The sequence below is a fragment of the Dendropsophus ebraccatus genome, chromosome 2 (genome assembly GCF_027789765.1).
Source record: "Dendropsophus ebraccatus isolate aDenEbr1 chromosome 2, aDenEbr1.pat, whole genome shotgun sequence".
Classification (NCBI taxonomy): Eukaryota; Metazoa; Chordata; class Amphibia; order Anura; family Hylidae; genus Dendropsophus; species Dendropsophus ebraccatus.
In genome coordinates this window covers 36153470-36178048 of record NC_091455.1, presented here as the reverse complement: position 1 = coordinate 36178048, position 24579 = coordinate 36153470, and the positions used below count along the sequence as shown (strand labels likewise).

The 24579-nt window shown below is 40.3% G+C and overlaps 1 protein-coding gene across 8 annotated transcripts in view; it reads left to right on the top strand.

Moving 5' to 3' along the window:
- VPS13B (vacuolar protein sorting 13 homolog B) overlaps positions 1-24579 on the top strand; it is a 729531-nt gene that overhangs the window by 129303 nt on the left and 575649 nt on the right. For all 8 annotated transcript variants that reach the window (XM_069957347.1, XM_069957346.1, XM_069957349.1 and 5 more), the window contains exon 16: positions 1430-1554. In XM_069957347.1, coding sequence (XP_069813448.1) covers positions 1430-1554 — 125 coding nt within the window. The remainder of the gene's footprint in view (positions 1-1429; positions 1555-24579) is intronic.

Here is a 24579-nt window from a genome sequence, read left to right as displayed (position 1 = left end):
ACTTTAATAAAAAATTTTGCCGGACTTCTCCTTTAACAATATGGCCGTCAGTGTAATATGTGAGCAGACTGAATACACCTGAATGCTTTTGACAGCATTTGATTTACTCAGAGACGTTACCATAAGCTGCCCATTATTCCTGCAGTGGCCACAAGTGGGAATATCTAGTATTACATGCATCTATTTGGCAGCTTAACCATTTGGGCAATACATGATTGAACAAGGTTTACTTGAACCTCAGAAACCTGTAATTGGCTCTCTGCTTGGTCTTATTGAGGATTTCTGTGTCACATATGTGTCCAAAGTAAATAACAGAATGGTGAGAATGGTAAAATCAATGTCTGTTGGCTATCATATTAAGACTATAAATACGTACAGAACAAGTAATCACCTGCATGTTTGGTAATACTGTATATATGCAGTTCAGTGTATATCCACAGTTCGTAAATGTGCATACTATCAATATATATTCCAACCTGGTATGGAGACCATAAATGGGACATGCAAAACTAAAATTGTTTTTGTTTTTAAAGACCACCAACCACTGAATGGGACTTCTTGGCAAGTCACATGACTGCTTTTATTTTTGTCCTTCCAGGCTTACCCTATTGCACCCATCTTGGTAAATAGGGTGTCCCTTCACAGTAGCCTCACTCTGAGTCCCCTACTTTCCCTCCTGTTTGTCAGCCAGTGCTGCTGTTAGATATCAGTTCTGTCCCTTGTCTGGAACTGGGTCTGCAATGACAGATCTGTTTGGTGTTCGCCATTTCTTCTGCTCTGGAGAATTACATTACAGATCTGTAAAAACAACAATTCCTCTGTTATAATAGTCACTACTAATACAGACAGGAGTTTTTCACTACTGTTTCTTTTATGTGCTAGTATAAATTCACAACGCGTAATGGGCGCATAAGCTGGGGTGCCTTGGGACTACACAAACCCCTCTTGTCCCCTTAGGGGTTCTTTCTTAAAGCAACTCTGTACCCACAATCTAGGATTGCGACACCCCTCTTTCCTTCCTCCCCGCCCTTCTCATTATTAGGAATGCCCCCGGAACATTTTCTCCTATTACTCACCTGTGTGAACACTGCACATGAGCTGGATCGTTAAGGCACCTGTGCAGTGTTCTGACAGGTGATGAATAGGAAAAATATTGAAGAGGGACGGAGGGGCGGTGCAATCCTAGGGCCCATGCCTTCCCTTTAGGCCACGCCAATTTGACACAGGGCTGCAAGTTTAAAAGTTGTTTTTTTGGGCAATAACTGCATCACCTGCCAAACAAACCCCAGGAAAGATCTTGGATTAAAAGCAGCTATCTGATGGAACTAGTGGTTTGGGGAGGTCAGATTGTGAGTACAGAGTCGCTTTAATATGTTTTTTGTTTTTTAGGTTACACATAACAAAATGTTCTTATCATTCTTTATTCTAGGTGTTTGGGTTCCAGGCTGGTCTCACTTACCTGGACAACAAAGGAGCATGCGCCCCCCCTGTCCCAGTGATCCCTGCATTTAGCACGGCCTTGTATGGAAAACTACTTAGGCTTCCTCAGTATTGGTAAGTCTTCTAAAAGTCATCTTTGCAATTTTAGTAAATATGGCTGTCATGTTAGCATTCTTCTTCGAGATGCTGGACAACACTTCTGTTTTTTACATCATTTTACTGAAGGTTTCGTCACAGATGTTGTTGGTGCAGTACTATTTGGGTACTTTCACATTGATCGGGTGTGCTGCCGATAATCCACAGTAGATTTGTGTAAGGAAACTCCAGTACCAACATTGTTAGTGAGTTCTAAAGAAATCTCCGCCATCAAAGAGGTGGTCAAGATTTGTGGTAAAGCCACTGTGGTATGGAATTTTCCACCATGCAGTTACACGCAGAATGTTGCAAAATGTTTGCAGCATATCTATGCTATGTGAAAGTAACCTTAAAGGTTTTTTTCTAATCAGGGTAGGGGATTGTAGTGGGTCTGCTCATTGGGTTCCCTTAAGACCCCAAGAACAGGGGTTCCATATCACCTTTGATTGAATGTAGTGACATTTGGGCTTGCACTTAATTTAGCTACATAAACATGACAAAGATAGTGGGACACTGCGGTAGCTGATGAATCCCTTCTAGTTATTCGGAGAAATACCAGACATGATCTTCAGACATCAGTAGGTCCAGGTTTAGCAAGTGAGAAATTTGTCAGAGCGGAGCACTGTCTGTAGGTGTTGAATCCTATCGCTGTCTTCATGAATCTATGATTGGCCAAACAAGCTGCTTTTCTCTATTCCTAGACCCCCTGTGTTGTTGGCTTTCATACAGCTACCCAGGATGTCTATGCCTTCTTTCTAGATAAAAGAGGAACAACAGATAATATTGGGGTTCTGGTTTCCGCCACAGCTTTTATATATATATTGGCAAGAAAACACTCAGTGCTTCAGTTTCAATGTAACATGCAAGTGTTTAAACACAGACGTGAACTTTGAACCAGAACCATAGAAATAAAAAGGATATGATAGCCATCTGGCTTTTCTCCAGCCTACCTTTTATTTTATATGCTGTAGATTTTCAGGGGTTCGTCTTATACATCAGAAAATTTTAACCCCTGCCTGACCAAACATTGCGGACCACTGATCAATGCGATAAGGATAACTTATGATGTTGAGAGCACCCCTTTAAATTAGTAACAGAACCATTTTTGCATTTAGGGGATGTCACATTACAACACCATAGGTTAGAATACCAAACATTAGCAATATGCACAATTGTTGTATAAAACAAAGACTATGACGACCATATGAAAAAAAAATATATATATATATTATATATATATATATATATATATACATTTTTTTTTTCATATGGTCGTCATAGTCTTTGTTTTATGACGACCATATGGAAAAAAATATATATATATATTATATATATATATACATTTTTTTTTTCATATGGTCGTCATAGTCTTTGTTTTATATGACGACCATATGGGAAAAAAAAAATATATAATATATATATATATATATATATATATATATATATATATAATTTATTTATTTTATTTTTTTTCATATGGTCGTTATAGTCTTTGTTTTATACAACAATTGTGCATATTGCTAATGTTTGGTATTCTAACCTATGGTGTTGTAATGTGACATCCCCTAAATGCAAAAATGGTTCTGTTACTAATTTAAAGGGGTGCTCTCAACATCATAAGTTATCCTTATCGCATTGATCAGTGGTACGCAATGTTTGGTCAGGCAGGGGTTAAAATTTTCTGATGTATAAGACGAACCCCTGAAAATCTACCTTAAAATCAAGGGGCCTTTATATACGTTGGAAAATACGGTTGTTTTTTTTTTGTATTTTCTATCTTGAGTGTTTTGGGTTTAGGGATGGAGTATCAGACAGTCATTAATATTTCTGGCAGAATTAAGTCTGGGATATTGCACAAAGGATATTCAGAAAGAAAGTAAGTTAACCTGGGGGAAGTTTCTGGATAAACTGTCTGAATTTAGCCCAAGGAGACCCTTTTTTGTGAAGTTGTTATGACTTCTCTATTCCCAGAAAGCCAGGTCCTCTAGGTGAAAAAGCTGGTCAACCTTCTGGGTCCAGAGTTCCTCTTGTGGGGGTGTCACCAACTTCCAGGAGGCTGCAGTGAGATGGCTGCAGCTAGCAATGGTCTGACCATCCACTGAGTCGCTACAGGGAGGTCAGGGGGTAAGAGCTGAAGAAGACAGATCTCAGGGGTGTATGGGAGAGGAACATCAATAATTCCACTTATACAGGAGGAGATGCTATTCCAAAAGTTGAAAATCCCCTGGCAGTGCCGCCACATATGCATATAGGAACCTAGGGACACACCACATCTGTAGCTAGATTCTTTTCTAGTACATTAATGGAAGTTGTCATTGGCACACCCTTCCATAAACTCTGAATTCCCAAGAAGGAGAATTAAGTTTTTCCTTTCTAAACTTTACAGCACACTTAATTTAAATTACCATGCAGACTGTGACAATAAGTAAAGCATATTAGAAGACCTCTATGAAAAAAAGGTCAACGAGACTCCCTGCAGAGTTGATCTACTCTCTTAGCATACTGTTACACACTCTGACTTTTTTTTATCCTGCTGTTTAAAGTGTTAATACATTTGGTATCCAGCTTGGACCATGATTGAAGTATGGCCTGGTCATCTCAGCACCGACATCAGACACCTTTTGAGAGTGTTGTTGTAAAATTGGATTAAGAGTTGTTTTTTTTCTTAGTTAACACTTAATGCTACCTGGTTCACATATGCTTGGAACAAGGTAGCAAGCTAATCTGATTAGCAAGAAATTCAGATGTATTGATAGGATGTCATGGAGAGTTAAATACAAAATTTGATAAAGTGTCCTCCTGGGCAAACTTCACTACATTATTGGCAGTCTGGATGCAGCAACAATTGCAGTTTTTTAATCACCTCACTTCTCTGAAAAGGAATGTAATGTTATCAGAAAGTCACATGTGCTACATAGTTTTAAAATATGAATAAAAAAGTGGAAGGGGAAGTATTGTTGTTGTACACCTGTAAAATGCATTTTTGACCTTAGTTGATTAGGCTACGTTCACATCAGCGTTTGACCATCTGGCACCATTCTGTCTACCTTTTCCGTTTTGGAGTAAGCAAAACGGAAACTGTCGGAATCCGTTAAAATCCCCATAGATTCCCATGATATTTTAGTGTGCCCTAATTGTGCTCTGTTTGCATGCAATCTGTTCAAGATCTGTTTTTTTTTGAACGGAGGAAAAAATAGTGTTAGCAGTATTTTTCTTTCCGTTTAAAAAAACGGATCACAAACGGAAAGTACACTTCCGTTTTTTTTTTTACATTGTAGTCAATGAGGACGGATCTAAAACGGAAGGTATTTCCATTCACATCCGTTTGTTTTCATCCGTTTTTGCACTGAGCATGCGCAGAAGCAGCAAGGAACCAAAGCAGAAAAATAAACTGATAGAAAAACGGATGCCGACTGATGCAAATGGTTGCAAGCTGATGTACAAAAGTCAGTTTTTTTAAGCCAAAATACAAACTGACCATTAAAAAAAATTAAAATTTAGCAATCAGTTTGCATCAGTCTGCTCATCAGTTTCTGCTCATCCGTTTAATTAATATGGACGGATCCGTTAGAAACAAAGAAAAATGCTATTGTGGCTGAGCCCTTAGTTAGATATGTGTGTCTGGGACTGTCTCCTTGGTCATCAATATGTACCCAAAAAGCAGAACTTATTTTCAGAGTCAGCCTCCCAGTTTTTAATGATATTGATGCCCATCAATTTGCATTCAGCTCTACAGTAATTTGAGAGTCTGTAATTTAGTTTTTTTTCTACGTAGCTCTTCTATCTCTTGTGCCAAGCTTTGACTTTCGACCACAGCTGCTTCTCTCTGTGATGTTTTTTTGGTCTTTGCTTACTAAGACGTGATGAAAGAAGTGTAATAGACCTGCACTTGTTAACTCAGAAAATCTAACTCTAACCCCTGTACCTCTCGGACTAATAATTGATCATACGTAAAATAATAGGTATATATAACAGTATGCATTAGATGATCATCCTCCTCTCCCACCAGTACCTGGAAAGAAGATAATCTGACTTTAATTTGAGCAGGCTGACGTGAGGAACATTTGACACTTCTTCTCCTCGTATCTGTCTCCTCACCGTGTTCTGTGTCTGTCAGCAGCACTCACACCTCCACTGTAAACCTAAACAGCGCCCCACACTAGTCTGTTATGTAAACTCAACAATAGCAACGCATGAGTAATAAAGTAGAAAAATAAATGAGCAGAGCAGCAGCCCGCCTAAATGAAGTGTAGCTTGAAGTGAATAAAACTCCAGATGAAATGCATCAAATAGCACTTGAACTAAATCGAAGTCAGCGTGAGCGCTGAGAGCTTCATTGAAGTCATGCAGTTAGCAAGAATTAGTTTGCTAGAATAACCTGGTAATGCCATTAAACTCTGAGTCACTCCTCGAAATTATACCACCTGCTTTATTTGCAGTTTTGGACTGTACATCCTTCCCTCCCGCTCACAGTACACGTATGATGCTACACATGTTTTCTTTTTTCTCTCTCTTTTTCAGATTTATTTTTTATTTTTTTTTTACATAGGCTGATGTAGCTTGTTTTTTTCCCTAGTTTTTTTTCTTTATTATGAAAAAAGAAAGACATTTTATGAACTGTTATGGAATCCCTCAGGTGGTATGTTTTGAGTTAACAGTGAAAATCCCAACTTTATTTCTGACATAAATCACAATGCGAGTGCAGCGATTGTGCTGTGGTGTCCTGCGCACACATTCCACACTAAGTAGTTGTAACGCTGCGGCTCTGGGTTCCTTATTTTATATTAATAAGCAATGCGTTGGAAACGTGACATTCTAGTAAACAGGCTCGTGAGAAAATGCTTCAACTCATGCATTCAAAGGTTCTGGTTCTCTTCCACTACTTTTTGTTTATTTACTTCATGGCGTTTTACAGTTTGGTGGCAGTTTTATTGTTTTGTGATTTTATTTTTATCCTTTGCTTGCATTCATTGTGCAATTATGAGTTATAAGTTCTAACATGATTGTTCCTGTCAGTGTTAAGGTGGCCATAGAGTTTCTGCTTCCTCCCATCCTCTCCATACTCATGAATGCTGTTTTTCCTTTTTTTTTTTATTGGCCAAAAGGGAACCGGATACCTCTGGCTGGATACCTCTGGAGGTGGCTCATTTTTTTGAGACATAACTATCAAACAGTAAAATAGTCCATGTATGCTATACCGGCCTTTTTATGCTTATGTTGATCTCTAGTTTAGCAACAAAACTGTTTGGTGTAGACTATGACCATTGGTGAAGCCCACAAATACTATTTTCTGGCCGATCAGTCATCAGTGAAAGAAGATTAAGAAGCCCTGTAAATAGTTTATTTTTGTTGGCTTTCTTTGAAATTTGCTTTGTAGAGATAAGTGTAAGTTGAACATTCAACAGTCTCATTGTTCTGCATTTGAATATCGGTGACTAAAGAAGGTGGGTGCAGCTCCAGAGAGTCCTAAAAAACATGGACACAGCTATATACATCCAGCTTTTTAAGCCACCAATATTCAAATGCCTAATGATCAGACTCAAGAATGCCTGAGTTGTGCTCATGTCTAGTGCCTTCACATGTGGCTTGCGATACCAATAAATGCTGGGTGGCCCCTAGACATGTGGCTTGTAACAGTTACTGAGGCCCACATTGAATGGTCAATTTTAAGTGCAAGAGAAGGTGTAAGCGCTAGAGCATTCGTGCCATTGATGAAAGTCCAGCACAGGGGTGTGCTTCCTAGGGCATGAGTGCCCTAATCCTCGCCTCTTTGACATCGCACCACTGGAATAAAAAGGTTTGTTTGTTTTTTTACCAGAAAACCAGCTCAAGGAGACAAGGGAAGCCCAGGGCCAGGCATGAATTGAGAAGAACAACCCAACAGTACCTGAGGTTTGAGGTGGTGTTGGACAATACAGATTCGCTTTAAAGTAACAGTGTAATGTTAGAGTGACCATGCACTCACATGTTCTTGGCCAAACAACAGCTATCTCTTCAGACCTGTCTATACGCATAAACTTTTGGCAGGTCTTAATGTTCATGTTTCGCCTAAAACATGCCCAATAGAGATGAGCAAACCGGGTTCAGGTTCGAGTCCATCCGAACCTGAACGATCGGCATTTGATTAGCGGTGGCTGCTGAACTTTTATAAAGCTCTAAGGTTGTCTGGAAAACATGGATACAGCCAATGACTATATCCATGTTTTCCACATAGCCTTAGGGCTTTATCCAAGTTCAGCAGCCACCGCTAATCAAATGCCGAAGTTCGGGTTCGGATGGACTCGAGCATGCTCCAGGTTCGCTCATCTCTCCCAATCCTATTTTCCCCCCATATTGTCAATCACCTTACATCTATTATACATACACACCCATCTAATGAGTCACTGGGTATGAAGAGATTCTACTGCTCGCAAGGCAGTACAGTTGCCCAGCGAGTATAATTCTAACTATTAGGACCTGGGCATGAAAATCATGGGGTGTCAGATGGGTGCCTCTGTAACTGCACTGCCCAGAAGCAGTGTTGGAGTTCAAAGTGCTCATACACATTAAAAGAAAGTAGGTGGAATCCGCTAATCATCTAATTTATGCATCGGTAGATGGCCATCCACTGGGGCCCTCTTAAACATGAGAACTAGAGGTCATTTGCCCCCCTAAGTGACCTCCTGCAGACTAACGTATGCCAGAAATTGGTGCAAAATATAGCACAACAATTTGCTTTTCCGACACACATAATCAAATTACCATCAGCACAATAATTATTCATTTGCTTTTTTTTCCAGTTGGTTTGGTAGAACATTTGTCAAAATCTTTTGGACAGGCAACAATTGTTTCTATGTGTATATGGGTCTTTCCAGGTGAGGATGTCATTGTCTTGAATATTTTATCTATTTTCCTTGTGTATTTATTTGTTATGCAAGAAGCTGCGGGGAAGGCGTTACTTGGTTGTTTTCTTTCACTACATTGCAATGCGGCCCAGAAAATCTCACACTCCTGGGCTTATCTCCTGTCACTTCCTTGTTTATTTAAAGGGTCACACTGTACAAAAGCTTTCATTAATCCTTATCACTGAAGATGGACGATGCTAAAATATTTACGTGCATACTAACATCCTTTACATGGGACAGATAAGCCCTTAATGACTGGGGCTGCAGATCTCTGGAAGTTTGTGTAACTTTTTGGTGCATTCATGGTCAAGCCTTTTAACTCCAATAGCTCACCAGTAGTGCACATCAAAGTGCGGATGGGCATGGAACAGAAGGGTGGTGTGCACAGTATATGCGGATGTGTGTACAGTAAGTAAAATGTGCAGATTAGTGTGGGACAATTGGCCCTTATCTAATACTTGCTTCCACTTATCCATGTATATCAAAGCTTTCAAAGCAACTCTGCTACCTGAAGTAGCCATACATATAGTGATATGGGATAGATTAGCATCCTAACACATTGAGTTAATGCACTTGGATTAAAATACATATGGGTAGAAAGGTATGCGTATGAGCAACGAAAAGCACCCAAGAAATTTGAGAAACTCTGGGGAAAATGGTTGGCTATCCCTGAACTAGTGTCTCCAGGTTCTCGCACATAGGTTGGGATGTGGGATGTACGGGTAGGAGGGAAGATCTATCTTATCATTGCCTGTATCTTGTCCCCGCTGGTTGGCGGGAGGTGTGCAGGGCTTGGCTTAGCCAGGCTCCTTATTTGTGCTTTGTATTTAATGGTTTTCTGAGTATATATTTCATTTCCGGAAAATTCATGTGGTGGAATGATGTCAAGATTTGTGGACTGCAGAATTCTACATATGTTCATGAGGACTCTGGAACTGACAGGACTGGGGAGTGGGGGGAGGGTAGGGGTCGGAGGGTATGCCCTCTGGGGAGTTTTTGTTTGTTAATAAAAAAAAATGCATATCTTTTAATAAAAATAATTTGGATTAAAAAAAAAATGCATATGGGATTTCAACAGACCGCTAGCCTACCTGTCACAGAAATAGGTATGCTTATGTACTTTGTATATTACCACCATAGTGTAGATTTATAGAGGTATAGGGGGACATTTATTAGGCCCCTTTTTCCCTGACGAATTCACTAAGAGGTGCACTCCTCTTAATGAATCTGGACCGCTGTGTGGCCGACCGTGTGCCCAGCGTACCAAATCTCCCAGCAGGTGTAGATGCTGATCATGACTTAAGCTTACGAACGAGGTGCAGGAGGTGGCCCTGCCTCCTTCCTGCCTTGCTGCCACCCCCGAACCCACCCTGCCCGCCTATCTAACAAACGGGGGGTACGGCATGCATACTCCTGGGAGAAGGGGAAAATCTGCGCCTTATCTATGGTGTATGCCCCATCCGTAACTTTTCGTAAATGCCCCACTTAGTGTATATATACTATATAGCGTGTGTGTCGCACGCTGATCGTCGCTTTTAGAGCAGAGAGGTGATTGGTAACCTAGACTATGAGCTGTTAACAAGAGTAGCACAGGAGTAGCATATCTATAGGAGGCAACTTTGCTAAATGGGTGTGTTTGCAAAAATATTTAACTTTACTCCAACAAGTTAGACTGTCAGTTGAGACGGGAATACCCCTTATAGTATGCATATTCATTTTACAGTTTTTTTGTTGATCTATCTCATACCCTATTTTCATAGGGCTTGCAGCTTTGCTTTTACTGTTGAGATGCCTGATGCTGTGATTCCAGCTGCCACTGTGTACCTCAGTGATGCTGCTCTGGCTGCAGGCCTATGTCATGGAAACATGTTGAATATTTTGAGTGGTTAGGGTGTGAGATCAGCACCAAAACCCTGACCAATCCAAAAATTTGATGTCTGTCAGTTGTCAAGTTTTTTTTTTTAATGACAATAATTCCCATCACTTCTTGCCTAAATAATAAGTTCCTTTAGGTTACAGACTCTGCTAATATGTATGTCATAATAATATTTAAGCACATTGTTTTATCTTTTACCCTCTGACCTTTGCATGCCTACCACTTACCATTGATCTCTTCACACCTCAATAGTTGCTTAGTGCAACCACGAATCATGCTTGCTGCCTTAGTACCTTAGCTTGAAGTCTACCGTCCATCTATACTCCGACTGTTTAATTCACCTACACACAATGTGATCAGGAAGATGGACGAAACCTACCCATGGTGTGGACTCTTGCTAATCTACCAGTCATGTCTCCCCAGTTGGTGAAATATTTGCCCTTTTGTAGGACCTTGTAACCATTAACCAGGAAAATATTTGGTTGAAAATCTTCCATAACTTTTAAAGAAAGAGAAGGATCGGTTTCTTAAGAAGAAGTAGAAACTGTATGCGATGAACAGTGCTTCCTACCACCTGTGCATTAGCGCCCTCTCTCTTCCATAAAGATATGTCTGATGCTTATTCAGCAGTGGTGCCCAAAGGTTGTCACCATCCCCACTGAGCTTGTAATCCTTGTCCCACATAGAGACTAATTTCATTGAAGGCTTGTTAACCTATCAATGTTTTTAGAGTGTTGAGAGGAAACCGGAGTACCCGAAGGAAATCCATGAAAACATTGGGAGAACATACAAATTTCATACAGATGTTGTTCTTGGTCGGTTTAGAACTCTGGAGTCCAGCAATGCAAAGCAACAGTCCCAACTACTAAGCCAAAAGTGACATAGTACTTGGCAAGTCACTGTATTGGGCCGTCTATTCTGGTCAGATCCCTGCCAGCTGTAGTGTATTCACACTAAAACTGGCCATACATATGAGATAGCTGTTGGATGAATGCTTGTTCAGCCAACTTCTTTTTCTCTGGATCTATACATTGGCCTGCCAAGCCTAGGCAAGAATGCATGTGTTCAGAATGGACACAAATCCAACATCTTCAATTCTTTTTTGCCCTGAAGTCGTCAGGAAGCCACCATGCACATTCATTGGTCAGCTAACCCTGGAAAATCATGGGTTGAGCCAATGAATATCTAATGTGTGTGGGGGTATGTGTGTGTATATGTATATATATATATATATATATATATATATATATATATATATATATATATATTAATAATATTTTTTTTTCCCCCTAATCTAGTCTATCAGCAGAATCTTCAGTTTGTATGTAGCAACATAATGTTTTCCAACAGGAAGGTTTTCGCCTGGGGATATTATTATTTCTTTATATAGCTCCATCATATTCCACATCACTGCAGAGCTTATCATCCGTCAGATTGGTTGTTGTTCCCTATCTGTATGTTTTGGAGTGTGGGAGGAAACTGGAGTATCTGGACAAAACCCACACAAACACAGGGAGAGAATACAAACCATGTGCAGATCATGTACGTACTTTGACCCTAGGACCCCGTCTTTGCAATGGGGACTAAGGGGCCTTTTACACAGGCCTATTATCGGCAATCAGTGTTGCTAGAAACACTCCTGCGGCTGATAATCTGTCCATGTAAAAGTAACACTGATCAGCTGAAAACAGGGAAAATGCCCATCCTTGGCTGATCGGGTCTTTAAAGCAAGCTTAAAAGGGTATCTGTCAGCTGTATTTCACGTCCCAAACTGCTGACACTGTTAGATAGCTGTTAGGTCAAGGAGACACCACATGTTTCCTTGACCTAACAGTTGTCTCACAGTGCCAGCAGTTTGGATTCTGAATTACGGCTGACAATTTCCCTTTAAAATTTATTGTTGCTGGCCACACATCGTCCTGTATTAACATTGATATGTTTATTAAATATCACAAGCAGCAGTCTAAACTTACATGTGTGCTGCGTCTAAACTTACATGGGTGCTGCTTGTATCTTCTCCTCCTTTGGCTGTAAATCATCCTGGAGTAGGCGGGGCCTGAATATTTAGCAGGTGGCCGGACTGGAGGAGACATGCTGGATCACAAGCAGCGATGATGTAAAACTGACAGTATATATATAATTTTTTTTATTATTATTATTTTTTTCTATATGCATATCTGTGTTTTCAGTTTTCCGGGTTGTGCACGTGATAAAAGGATCTGTGTGAACACAGCCCAGGCCCTTCGATTTGTCGTGCTATATAGAGGCACTGCAAATGAGCTCCAATCTCACCGATCAGCGCTAGTTTGCGGCCCCTGGGCCCATCAAATTGCGGCATGTAAAAAGGACCCTGAGTGCTACTGAGCCAATGTACTGTAAAAAGGTTTGTCACAATGTAAATGCACAGCTCCAAATATGCTGTTCTATAAAGGCGATTGTTAAAACACTGGTTGAATGAAATGTATCCTGGGTGATTTGTCACAGATTTACCTTTATATGGTACTGAGCTGGTAAATAATAGGCTGTGCAGAATGGTCTGATGTAAAATCCTTCTGACAGGGGAACAGGTGACAGGGAATTACTCATTGCCCTTGCTATAACTTGGTAAATCTGTAGCTGATTTCAAGCCGTCTTCAGACGCACGCTTTGATGTAACTGTCTGTCTTCAACTAGACCTGAATAATGTCTGCTGAGTATTCCCATTTTCACAGTTTTCTAATCCGTTTTGTGCCAGCTCTTTCTGCAGCTTTAAGAATTTCCTGTTGTAGGGGTGCTGTTTGAAACCGAACAATCTGTCTGCACAAGATTAATGGGACCATTAAACCTTACAGCAGTGTAATGCACAATCTCAGACGCATGATTTCTGCCCGCAGTGCTTTGAAAGGAAGTATTAGTAATGTCCAAAAATGTAAATTAATCTAGACCGTCAATTTTCACAAAGCAATTTTTTTTAAACACTCTGTTGAGCCACTAACTGCCACCTAGTTGCCATTCCTGTATACGCTACACTTATAAGAGGTATACACAGATCAACCATAACATTAAAACAACCTTCCCAATACTGTGTCCCCAACTGTCCGTTATCCACTCTACCACATCATGTAAAAGCATGCATAATCCATCAGACCAGGCTACTTTTTTCCTTTGCTTCATGGTCGAGTTCTGATGCATATGTGCCCATTTTATATACTGTGTATACAAGCAAACCTGCACATTTTGACTGGTTTTCAGCTGCAGGATGCTGTGTGTGTTATGACAACTTTCCTTCATAGTCGGCATACTCTGCAGGAGTATGTGCTACAATGGTTCTCCTGTGGGATTAGACCAGTTGGGATGATACTTACTCCCTACATGTATCAGTGTAACTTGGATTCTTTGGCCGCTACAAAATGGTGGAGGGTGTCAGACATAAACCATATCAGGAAAGACTTAAGGATTTGAATCTGTATAGTCTGGAGGAAAGAAGAGAAAGGGGGAACATGATTGAAACCTTTAAGTATGTTTAAGGACTAAATAAGGTTCAGGAGGGAAGTGTTTTTTAGTAAAAAACTGAGCTCAAAAACAAGAGGACACAGCGAGAGGTTAGTTGGGGGAAAGATCATAAATATTATTTTCTGAAAGAGTAGTAGATACTTGGAACAAACTTCCAGCAAACGTGGTTGGTAAATCCACAATAACAGAATTTAAATATGCCTAGGATAAACATATATCTATCCTAAGATAAGAAGGGAAATACTAAAAGGGCAGACTAGGTGGACCCAGTGGTCTTTTTCTGCCGACAGTCTTCTATGTTTCTATGTTTCAGTCGTCCTTTCTTGGACCACTTTTCATAGGTACTATCCACTGTATACACCGGACACTTACATCATTTTGAAACAATCATAACTTTTTTTTTTTTTAATGAGTTCCTGTATTTTGCAGATAATATATACAAATCTAGAAAGTCTTAAGGCCCTATTCCACGGAACGATTATCGTTTGTATTCGGCTGATATCGGCCTCTACGGACGATAATCGTCCCGTGGAATAGAGTGCAACGATCAGCCGACATCGTTCATGCTTGTTGAAAAACAAGCGACTGATATAGCAGCGATCTGCTGCCGTCGCTCCGTTGAATAGGAGCATCAGCAGCAGACGCTGCTATATCCTATGGGCTGCCCGGACGATCAGCGATCCCCCGGGCAGCCCCTCCGCAGCCCCCTCCCGCACTCACCCGCTCGCTGCAGCTGCGTTGAATAGCGGCGGGGAACGAGGAGCAAACGAAAGCTGAGAGCGCTCGTTTGCTCCTCTAAACGACCGGTGTAATAGGCCCATTAGTCATTCATAAACAAATGCATAATACAGAAGAGCACGTGCTTGACACCTATTGGCGTTTGAATGGGGCCATAGAAATTAATGGGTCCGCAATCCGGCCACAATTGCCAACAAAGTACGAATTTGTGAAGGTTACTCTAAGGCCTTATGCACACGTTCAGTATTTTGTCTGTAGATTCCTCCCGCTATCCACCCGTATAATCAACTAAAAACTACAGATTGGGCATATGTAGTGCATCCATATTTCTGTTTTTTTTTTTTTTTCAACATGGCAAATATAACTCATCCGTATTTTTTATATGGAAGTACAGATGCCAAGCAGGTTACAATCTGTAAAAAAAAAAGTGGTTCCCATTGATTTCTATGAGAGGATCCTTAAAAAAAAACAAAAACCTAAGTCCGCACTAGGACATGTCCTTTTTTTCAGCATTGGTTTGCATCTTGTAATCTACTGAAAGTGTGAATGGCCTAAAAGACATGTGCACTAACTCGAATACGGAAATATGGATCTGTAGATTATAGGACGTGTGAATAAGGCCTTAGGCTTTGCAAAATAGAAATGATTGTTGTGTGGATTTGTTTGCAAGGATTACCCACCTTGTTTGTGGAAACACACCTTATTGATCATTGAAGGTGAAATTGCATTGCCATTTCTATGTATGCACATGCCGTTTTGAAGATGCACTGACCCAGTTTTGTCCTTATTAAAGTTATCCAGATTAGGCTTCTCCATTTTTACCTCATATGACAACACATCAACTTTAAGAATTGTCTGTACACTTGCTGCTAGATATTTCCAATCATTGATAGATCCATTGTCATGAGGTACTGTTATTCATTTCACTCGTTATGGGTATTGGTGCAGTGGCTGATGGATGTATACTACCTAGGTACTTTTTTTAAAGGGGTTGTCCAGCAAAAATCTTTTTCTTTTAAAATCAACTGGTGTCAGAAAGTTATATAGGTTTTGTAATTTACCTCTATTAAATCTATATTAATCTCGTATTCCCATACTTTATAGCTGCTGTATGTCATGCAGGAAATGTTTTATTTTCAGTCTGAGACAAGTGCTCTCTGCTGACATCTCTGGCCGAGACAGGAACTGTCCTGAGCAGGAAAGGTTTTCTATGGGGATTCATAGAAAACCGAGACAGAGTTTCTGTCTTGGTCAGAGATGTCAGCAGAGAGCAGTGTGTCAGACTTAAAATAGAACATTTCCTGCAGGACAAATAGCATCTAATAAGTACTGGAAGGCTTGAGATTTTTTAATAGAAGTAAATTACAAATATATATATAACTTTCTGATACCAGTTGATTTGAAAGAAAAAGATTTTCGCTGGATAACCCTTTTAATGGCTATCTTTGGAGTCAATGTTTTACTGTTTATATCCAGCGACAATAGTGCCTGTAAGAGGGAGGGATATATTACACAGCAAGTGAACAGTCAGGTCTTGTAGTTGATGGACTGGAAGCAGAAAAAGTATTTGAAGGGTTTGTCGGAGTAATTTTTACCTGTCCCCTCTCCATAGGATAGGGGACAAGTATGAGATTGCGGAGGAGCGGACCTCCTGGCTCCCTGGGGAGCTCTAAAAGGATGCCCCCACTCCTTTGATTTGAATGAAGCCGCAGGTCGGCACCTGATCCGCTGCTCTAGTTATTCTTTATGGAGCCACTGGAGATATTCTAGTACGGTACCCAGCCATGTCCAGTTAAAATAACTTAAAAATAACCCCTTAAAGTGTAAGGATCTGAGTGACTTTGATACTTTGCTGATATTTTTCACAGCAGCTACATATGTTTTGACATTCTGAAATGTTCTCTAAGTTGTAAAAAACAATCACTTCTGCATCTTACCAGTTTATTGTGTTCAGCCATGCAAATTGTAAGTTATTAATACAATGTAATAGAATCTATGCAGCATTGATCCCCAATAGTCATTATGTATGAGGGCTACCAAATATATGTAAAAGTTTTCATAGATGAATAATAAAAGTATATATGAAGAACTTTAGTTTAACAGCTACAACTTGTATCTAGCTCATTGATCCGATTAGAAGTAATAAAAGTAGAACAGAAATCTTCAGAACAATAAGATACATAATGACCAGATATAGTGCTGCTCCTCAAGTACACACACAGGGCAGCTTATATTAAAAAGTCACTTGAAACAACAGGTACACTTTTTGCCTATCCACTATTGGTGAACCGCCACCTCTGTCTGGGTACGTCAGGTCTCTGATCTGAAACTTGTAGGGCTAATGTGTGAGTTATTACACATGCATCATTTTCCATTTCCCACATTTCTGCCTTTAGGCTGAGTGAGTTTATCTATACTGGACTCTACATAGACCCCTGAGACCCAAAGGGGAACAATTTTGTGCATATTACATTAACCTTGCTTTGCTGTTATTTAAATGTCATTTCCCCTGAAATTTTTCTCCTGAGCTGCAGTTTTAGATTTACACACTTCATTCATACATGGTTGTATATTGCACTGGGAGTTACATGAGGAAGTTGTACAGCAGACATTTATAGGGCCTCCTTTCTTTTTATTTAAATTAAGCTATTCCATATGAAAGGGGAAATCATTATAAATGGGTGTGGGCTAGACAAATGTCTGGATATTCTGTAACTTTCTGTATATTAGATGTACGTATTCAACTGTCCAGCTGTTTAGGAACTACAAGCTTATCCTGCAAGCCTTGGGTTTCCGGACAGCTGGAAAGCCACAGGTTATCTGTAACTATGAAAAGATCTTATTAACACTAGTGCGTATATTTGTGCCACCAGCTGAGTTGCACACTACTTTACAAAATGGTGAAAAATAAAACCAACCTCAATTGGCGTGCTGCAGATTCAAACATTTAAGAAATAGCTAAAGTTTTTTCCACTACTACTCAGTATATGCTTTACTTGCTGCAATATAGCTAGCTATTCTCTTTCCCGTAATAAGGACCTCACCTGTGGGTGATCAGGCATTGCAGTGATCAAGGCTCAGAGTGGCCCGAAATGTGTCTATAATTAATTTTTTTAAATGTAACAATTTTATGGAATTAACATAATTAATAACAGATTTTATTGGATTTAGTTGTTGGCTGAACGTGCATTCACCCCATCGCTATCTTATAGTAAGAGTTATTACCAAGACCTCCACTGATGACTTCCCCTTTTGTAGTTGCCCCCTACATTGTGTGAAATTAATATCTGGAATTTTTTTCCAATCTTATTTAGTAATTGGGAAACCAATGGTTAAATGGCAAATACTTAAAGGGCAAAAATATGTTTCAGAAATCACGTTCACGTTCATCAAGCATTTCTTATGTGGTTTGTGGTGTCTTGAATAACACATGAGAGCTGCTTGGGGATTATATGTATTGGTGGTTTGTTCTCTAGCTGTGCTCTTTTCATTATAATAAAAGCAGAGACTTGTTTTTTTTGTTCTCTATTGTTTTTTTAAATGTGGCTTGTTTGTGTGAGTGCGTGTAGTAGAATTAATGATGATTACTGCTTAATGGCTCACACTCAAAGAGAAGGATGTGCTTTTGACGCTGTGACTTTGTTATAATAGCCTTTGCCGTTTTCCTAATTACCCTAAATATCGAGTTTTAATCTTTCTGTTAAGAAAACCATTTTAAAAAAGTGCCAATATACCTTTATAACTTAAAGGGGTTATCCAGCGCTACAAAAACATGGCCACTTTTCCCCCTACTGTTGTCTCCAGTTCAGGTGCAGTTTGCAATTAAGCTCCATTTACTTCAATGGAACTGAGTTTCAAAACCCCGCCCAAACTGGAGACAACAGTAGGGGCAAAGTGGCCATGTTTTTGTAGCGCTGGATAACCCCTTTAAGGCTGAACAATCATTCGGCTTACAGCGGTCTCTCCATATACATGAACATTCGGCAAGGGGGAGTAGAGGGGTAGGCCGAAGTCAGAATTCAATGGTTCCAGCTTATGCCTCTATTGACTAAGGGGGGATTAACGTTGATAATCCATCATGCCCAACATTTCTCTCCACCAACATCCTATGTCTGTGGATAGTTGGGAGGCCACTATATAGTCCAAATTGTTGGCCAAAACCTCCGCCTGTGGTGCATTAGGCTACATTTACACTAAATTGTTTGAGCACATTAAAGGGAACTTTTGGGCTGATTGGGCTTCTAGAATGGCTGCACACACCTAGCAGCTGTCTCTCTGATGGTTCTGGGGGATGTGGGTTCCGTGGACTTCATGTATGGTAAACTGTATTTTAATACCACCCACTAACTGGCCTCCTTGCCTATCAATCAGTCCGCAGAGCGTTCTGACAGGACAGAGAGGCGTAACTAGTCACAGCCCAGATGACTGTTCACTGCTGTTCCCCTGCCTCGCTCATTGTATTTAAATGCATTTCACCGTACATGAAACCCAAAGAGCCTTAATCCCCCGACACCACCGGAGAGCCGGCTGCCAAGAGAATGCAGCCATTGTGTGAGCCCAGTCAGCAAACAAGTACTGATTGGTTCCCTTTAAGGGTGATCTTACACAGGTCCTTAACCCCTTAAAGTCAAAGCCTATTTTCGTTTTTGCGCTTTTGCTTATTCCATTTTAAGTTTAAAAGTCCATAGCGCTTGCATTTTTTCACCTAGAGACGTATATGAGCGCTTATTTTTTGTAAAACCAATTGTACTTTGCAATGACAGGCATTGTTTTTCCATAACATATGCTGCGAAACCGGAAAAAAATCATTTTGCCCTGTCAAATTGAAAAAAAAACGAATTTGTTTTGATTTCGGGGAGTTTTGCATTTACGCCGTTCGTCCTATGGTAAAACTGACTTGTTATGCATGTTCCTCAAGTCGTTACGATTACTATGATATATAACATGTATAACTTTTATTGTATCTGGCTTGTAAAAAATTCAAACCATTGTTAACAAATATACGTTCCTTAAAATCGCTCCATTCCCAGGCTTATAGCGCTTTTATCCTTTGGTCTATGGGGCTTTGTCAGGTGTCATTTTTTGCGCCATGATGCGTTCTTTCTATCGGTACCTTGATTGCGCATATACGACTTTTTGATTGTTTTTTATTACATTTTTTCTGGATTTGATGCGACCAAAAATGCGCAATTTTGCACTTTGGAATTTTTTTGCGTAGACGCCGTTTACCGTGCGAGATCAGGAATGTGATTAATAGTTCGGGCGATTACGCACGCAGCGATACTAAATATGTTTATTTATTTATTAATTTATATTTATAAAATGGGAAAAGGGGGGTGATTTGATTAGGGGAGGGGATCTTTTATTTTTTACTGTAACTAGAAGCCCCCCTGGGGGACTTGTATATAGACAGCACTGATCTCTCATAGAGATCAATGCTGTGTATATACACAGATTAGATCGGTCATAGATTACTATGGCCTGCTGCAGGCCATAGCAATCTATTGCCGAGCCGGGACCCGCGCCGGCTAATAGAGGCACTGCCCGGCTGCATGTGTCAGCCGGGATCAGCGCCGTTCAGAGCAGGGTCCCGGCGGGACCCCGCTCTGAACACCCCGAGCGGCACCATGACGTATCAGATACGTCATGGGTCGCTAAGGGGTTAAAGGGGTTTTCCAGTGCTACAAAAACATGGCCACTTATCCCCCTCTCTTTTCTCCAGATTGGGTGGGGTTTTAAATTCGGTTCCATTTAAGTAAATGGATCTTAATTGCAAACCACACCTGAACTGGAGACAAGAGAGGGTGAAAAGTGGCCATGTTTTTGTAGCGCTGGATAACCCCTTTAATTAAACACTAATGTTGGGTTGTATGTGGACTTGCTACCTTGCACCTCACGTTACTCCGACCCCTGGTATGTAAAATTTATGCAAAACGTATTAGCTCTTATGTGGACTTGTAGTAATGACTTCTTCCTGTGTATCCATTACGTTTAGACCTACTATTAGGTTGCATACTTTACATGAAATGTTAATGGGGTACTCAGGGCGTTTATCTTTTTTATATATTGCTGGGGCTGCTTAGAAAATAATAAGCAACCCTACTCACCTAACATACGCGTTCGGACTTTAGTGCTTTGGCAATTACTTCAAAGAGTTGTCTTATCAGTGACAACTCACTCAGCCTATCACTGGTCGTGGCTTTGTCCTGCTAAATGCAGTTACTGGCCTGTCACTGAAAAGTCCATCTCAGGAGTATTGGGCAGAGAGTTCAGCGTGGGACTAGAATGTGTCACAATAGGATCCCGGAGGATTGTGTTTGATGAGTATGGGTTGTTTATTATTTTCTGTCCAGCCCCAGTAATAAATATATATGAATAAATCTCTGGAGAACCCCTTAAAGCCACAACTTTGTCACATGGATTCACCCTCTTATTTCTAAACCTTCCCCCCTACACAAGGTGCAGAAATGTCTAAAAAGCATGAACAAGAAATCAAAATATGTTCATCACCAACTGCCTCATATTGCTGGATAGCTAAATCATTTTGGTTATAATTTAATATGTTGTTTTGTCCTTATATTGATTGCCATTCCAATTTTCAGGATAAAAGAAGGCCACCTCTATGGGAGCTGTCACGGCCAACGTCTACTGTTGTCACTTTTAACTGCTGAGCATAAATTGTAGAAGAGAACAGCTGCGGGCCTTGTATGTATTAGGGGCTATTTTAGTTATAGGTGGAAATGGTTGTTAAACATTGAGGTGGTATAAGTCTTTTGAGTTTCCCACATCAGCACACGGCTCTTTGCTATCCTTCCTACATTAACTGTTCTGGAGATAGTCCAACTTATACTTTAATGAATTTCCTGTGCAGCTAGTTACATTACAATTTATTTCTCCCCATAGAACATCCTTCAAATTGATGGTTCTTTAAACTTCTTCCTAATGCAGATACATTGGTGTAGTGGTGTGCACTGTAAGGCTTCCTGTCTATTGCATGATATATTTTTTACCTTAATAAAGATCCACATGGACCTTGTGTCAGGAGAATCCAGCTCGGCCTAGGAGAACATTTAAAAAATGTCTTTGGTTTGGCAGTCAAGACCCGCTTGTGATATCTCTAATGTATAATACTTCTCCATGCGGTACATTCTGTTAGAACATTTTTCTGTAAATATAATTGTAAATGCAGTAACGTAGCACATGGTAGAAGTAAATATATACAGTAAACCCCCAGTACAATATGAAAGGTGAAGACCACCAAGAAGTATGACCATATGAAAGTAACCAAACAGGAACGTTATTTATTCCTCTATATCTTTTAGATTTTATGACAAAGAATATTATACCAGCCAGTGTAAATGCATTAACATGGGTAAAGTAATTTTAAAGGGGTTGTCCGGCAATAAAAAATTATTCACAGAATAACACACATTACAAAGTTATACAACTTTGTAATGTATGTTATGTCTGTGAATGGCCCCCTTCCCCGTGTTTCCCCCCACCCACGCTAGACCCGGAAGTGTGGTGCATTATACTCACCGCATCTCGTGTCGTCCACGGTCTCCGATCCTCAGCAGTGACGTCTTCTTGGGAGGCCGGCGGATATTCCCGAGTGCCGGACGCCCTCTGCAGCGTCATCCGAAGCTCAGCACTCGGGAAGATCCGCCGGCCTCCCGAAGAAGACGTCACTGCTGAGGATCGGAGACCGTGGTCGGCACGTGACAGGTAATGTATAGCGCACCACACTTCCGGGTACACGGGTGGGGGTGGTGGGACACGGGGAAGGGGGCCATTCACAGACATAACATACATTACAAAGTTGTATAACTTTGTAATGTGTGTTATTCTGTGAATAATTTTTTATCGCCGGACAACCCTTTTAAGTAATTTATTTACATAAAGTTATTTAAAAAAAAACATTTTTTTTTTTCAATACACTACAGACAGTCTGAATCTCAAATGCAAAATACAGATGGGCATCAACCAACCATTGTGTAGTATTACAGTGCATTAATTAGACGTGGTCACAATAAACAGCCAGAAAACATCAATTGTCTGTACCGCTGGTGGGGGAGGGGTTGGGGAGCAGAAAAAAGACTGCATCCAACAAGCTGGATAAATATCTTAACAATAACACAACATAACGTCATAAAGTTGTAATGTTGTCACTGTCATTGCCATGGAAGAAATATTTTAAAGTTAAGACTACTCATAAATGTAACATAAGAATTTAAAGTCACCCCCTATCTATATGAGGACTAAACTACACAGCTGTAAAGCCTAAATTTTGCAGTTTTCATACCTAACTAATAGATTTCTTGGCACTTAGCCAGTGAAAATTGCTTTTTATTGTTGGTGGATTGTGTCACCTGGGCAGGGCTTCACGTGCACTGCGTCACTTTTCTCTGCCCCTCTGTGACGTCATCTGTGTATAGGCTCCACCCCCCTAGGTGGCCATTGGAGTGGGGCCTAGACCTCTATCCCCGGCCGCCATCACTTAGTCATATGGAATTCCCACAGATGGTGTCTCCTGTAACTCTTGAGCACAGTATACCATGTTGACAAAGGTCATAAATGACCGAAACGTCCAGTGAAATGGTACACCAAAACTGTTAAATCTTTGTTAAATCTTTGCTACCTGTGCTGGAAACTGTAAAAAAAATCTTTTAAGTGCATAAAATAAAAATGTAAAAATTGGTGGCAATTGGTGTGCAGTTGATATTCCTGTATTCATGATAATCGCTTCATCTGGCACCCCGTACTTTAAGTGCGCAGACATAGCATCAACTCTACTATGTGGCCGTATTATGGCACCAAACTAACTTCATGTAATATAGTGCTTGTAAAAGTGTATGGGCCCTTACTGTACCTCTTGTACACGTCCAGATTCCGAAGGAGGCATACAGAGGTTTTTTCTTTTACAAATAGGACATCAGATCACTTACCCACAAAAGTTTAGTTTGGTAAAACATAGCTGTCAAACAATAAAATACAATATCTGTGCCACAGAATGGCATCCGGTGATCCCTGTGTAGGCAATGGGTGTATACAGGATGCCACAGTTAATGTCTTCTGTCGATCATCTATGGTGCAATGTCCCCAGGGGTAATTATGCATACCCAGGGGAAGTGTAATAGCCTCCTGATGAACCCCCTCTTTGTAAACTAGTGGTGGTGGGGGGAAGACGTTGAAGTGTTTTATTTTATTGTATGACACAGCCATCTTTTTTTTTTAAATATATTAAAAGTTATTTTATAAGAAAGATGTAATACATTGCATTGACATAGGACTTGTTCTTACATGGGGTAGTCTTATCAATACTGCTTTGCTGTGATTTCCATGTAGCATATGGTGATTGCAGGGTACTGAAAACCCAGTAAAGGTGGCCACAGACGTTAGATAAAGGTTGGTTGAGGGTTGAAAAACTTTTGACCTAATGATCGCCTGGATCGGCTGCACACGCATCAGCCCTTTGTTACATTTGATCAGTGACAAAGACAAAAGGAACAATGATATATCTGCCAAAGTTCTGGGAACATTTTAAGGACTTTATGTCCTTTTTAGACAGAGCTTCAGTCCTTCACAGTCGCAAACATGTGCTGATAACTGGAACGATGCTCGCTTGCACTGGCTTTACACAGCACAATTATTCGATTGGTCGGACTATCTCTGTATTGTTTCTGCCACCATTAAAATACATTGCCACATGCCGAACATATCCTGTTAATGTACGGTCATGATTACGGTCCATGAATCACGGACCTCCTTGATACATGATGCCTGGAGCTCGGAAACAGTTTAAAGCGATTGTACCATCAGGTACATCGTTTTGAGTTTTTTCTTTTCTTTTTTTTTTTTTTTACATTAAATCGGCGGTGTGCCAAACTATTCCTGGGCAACGGAATAGATACGGCTCCTTCAGAATTAATGCATATCATGCAAATGCATATAAGATTGGGAGTGGGCAAGCACTTTAATGAAAACAGATGTGCCCACTCCTCTTAATTCCCTGTC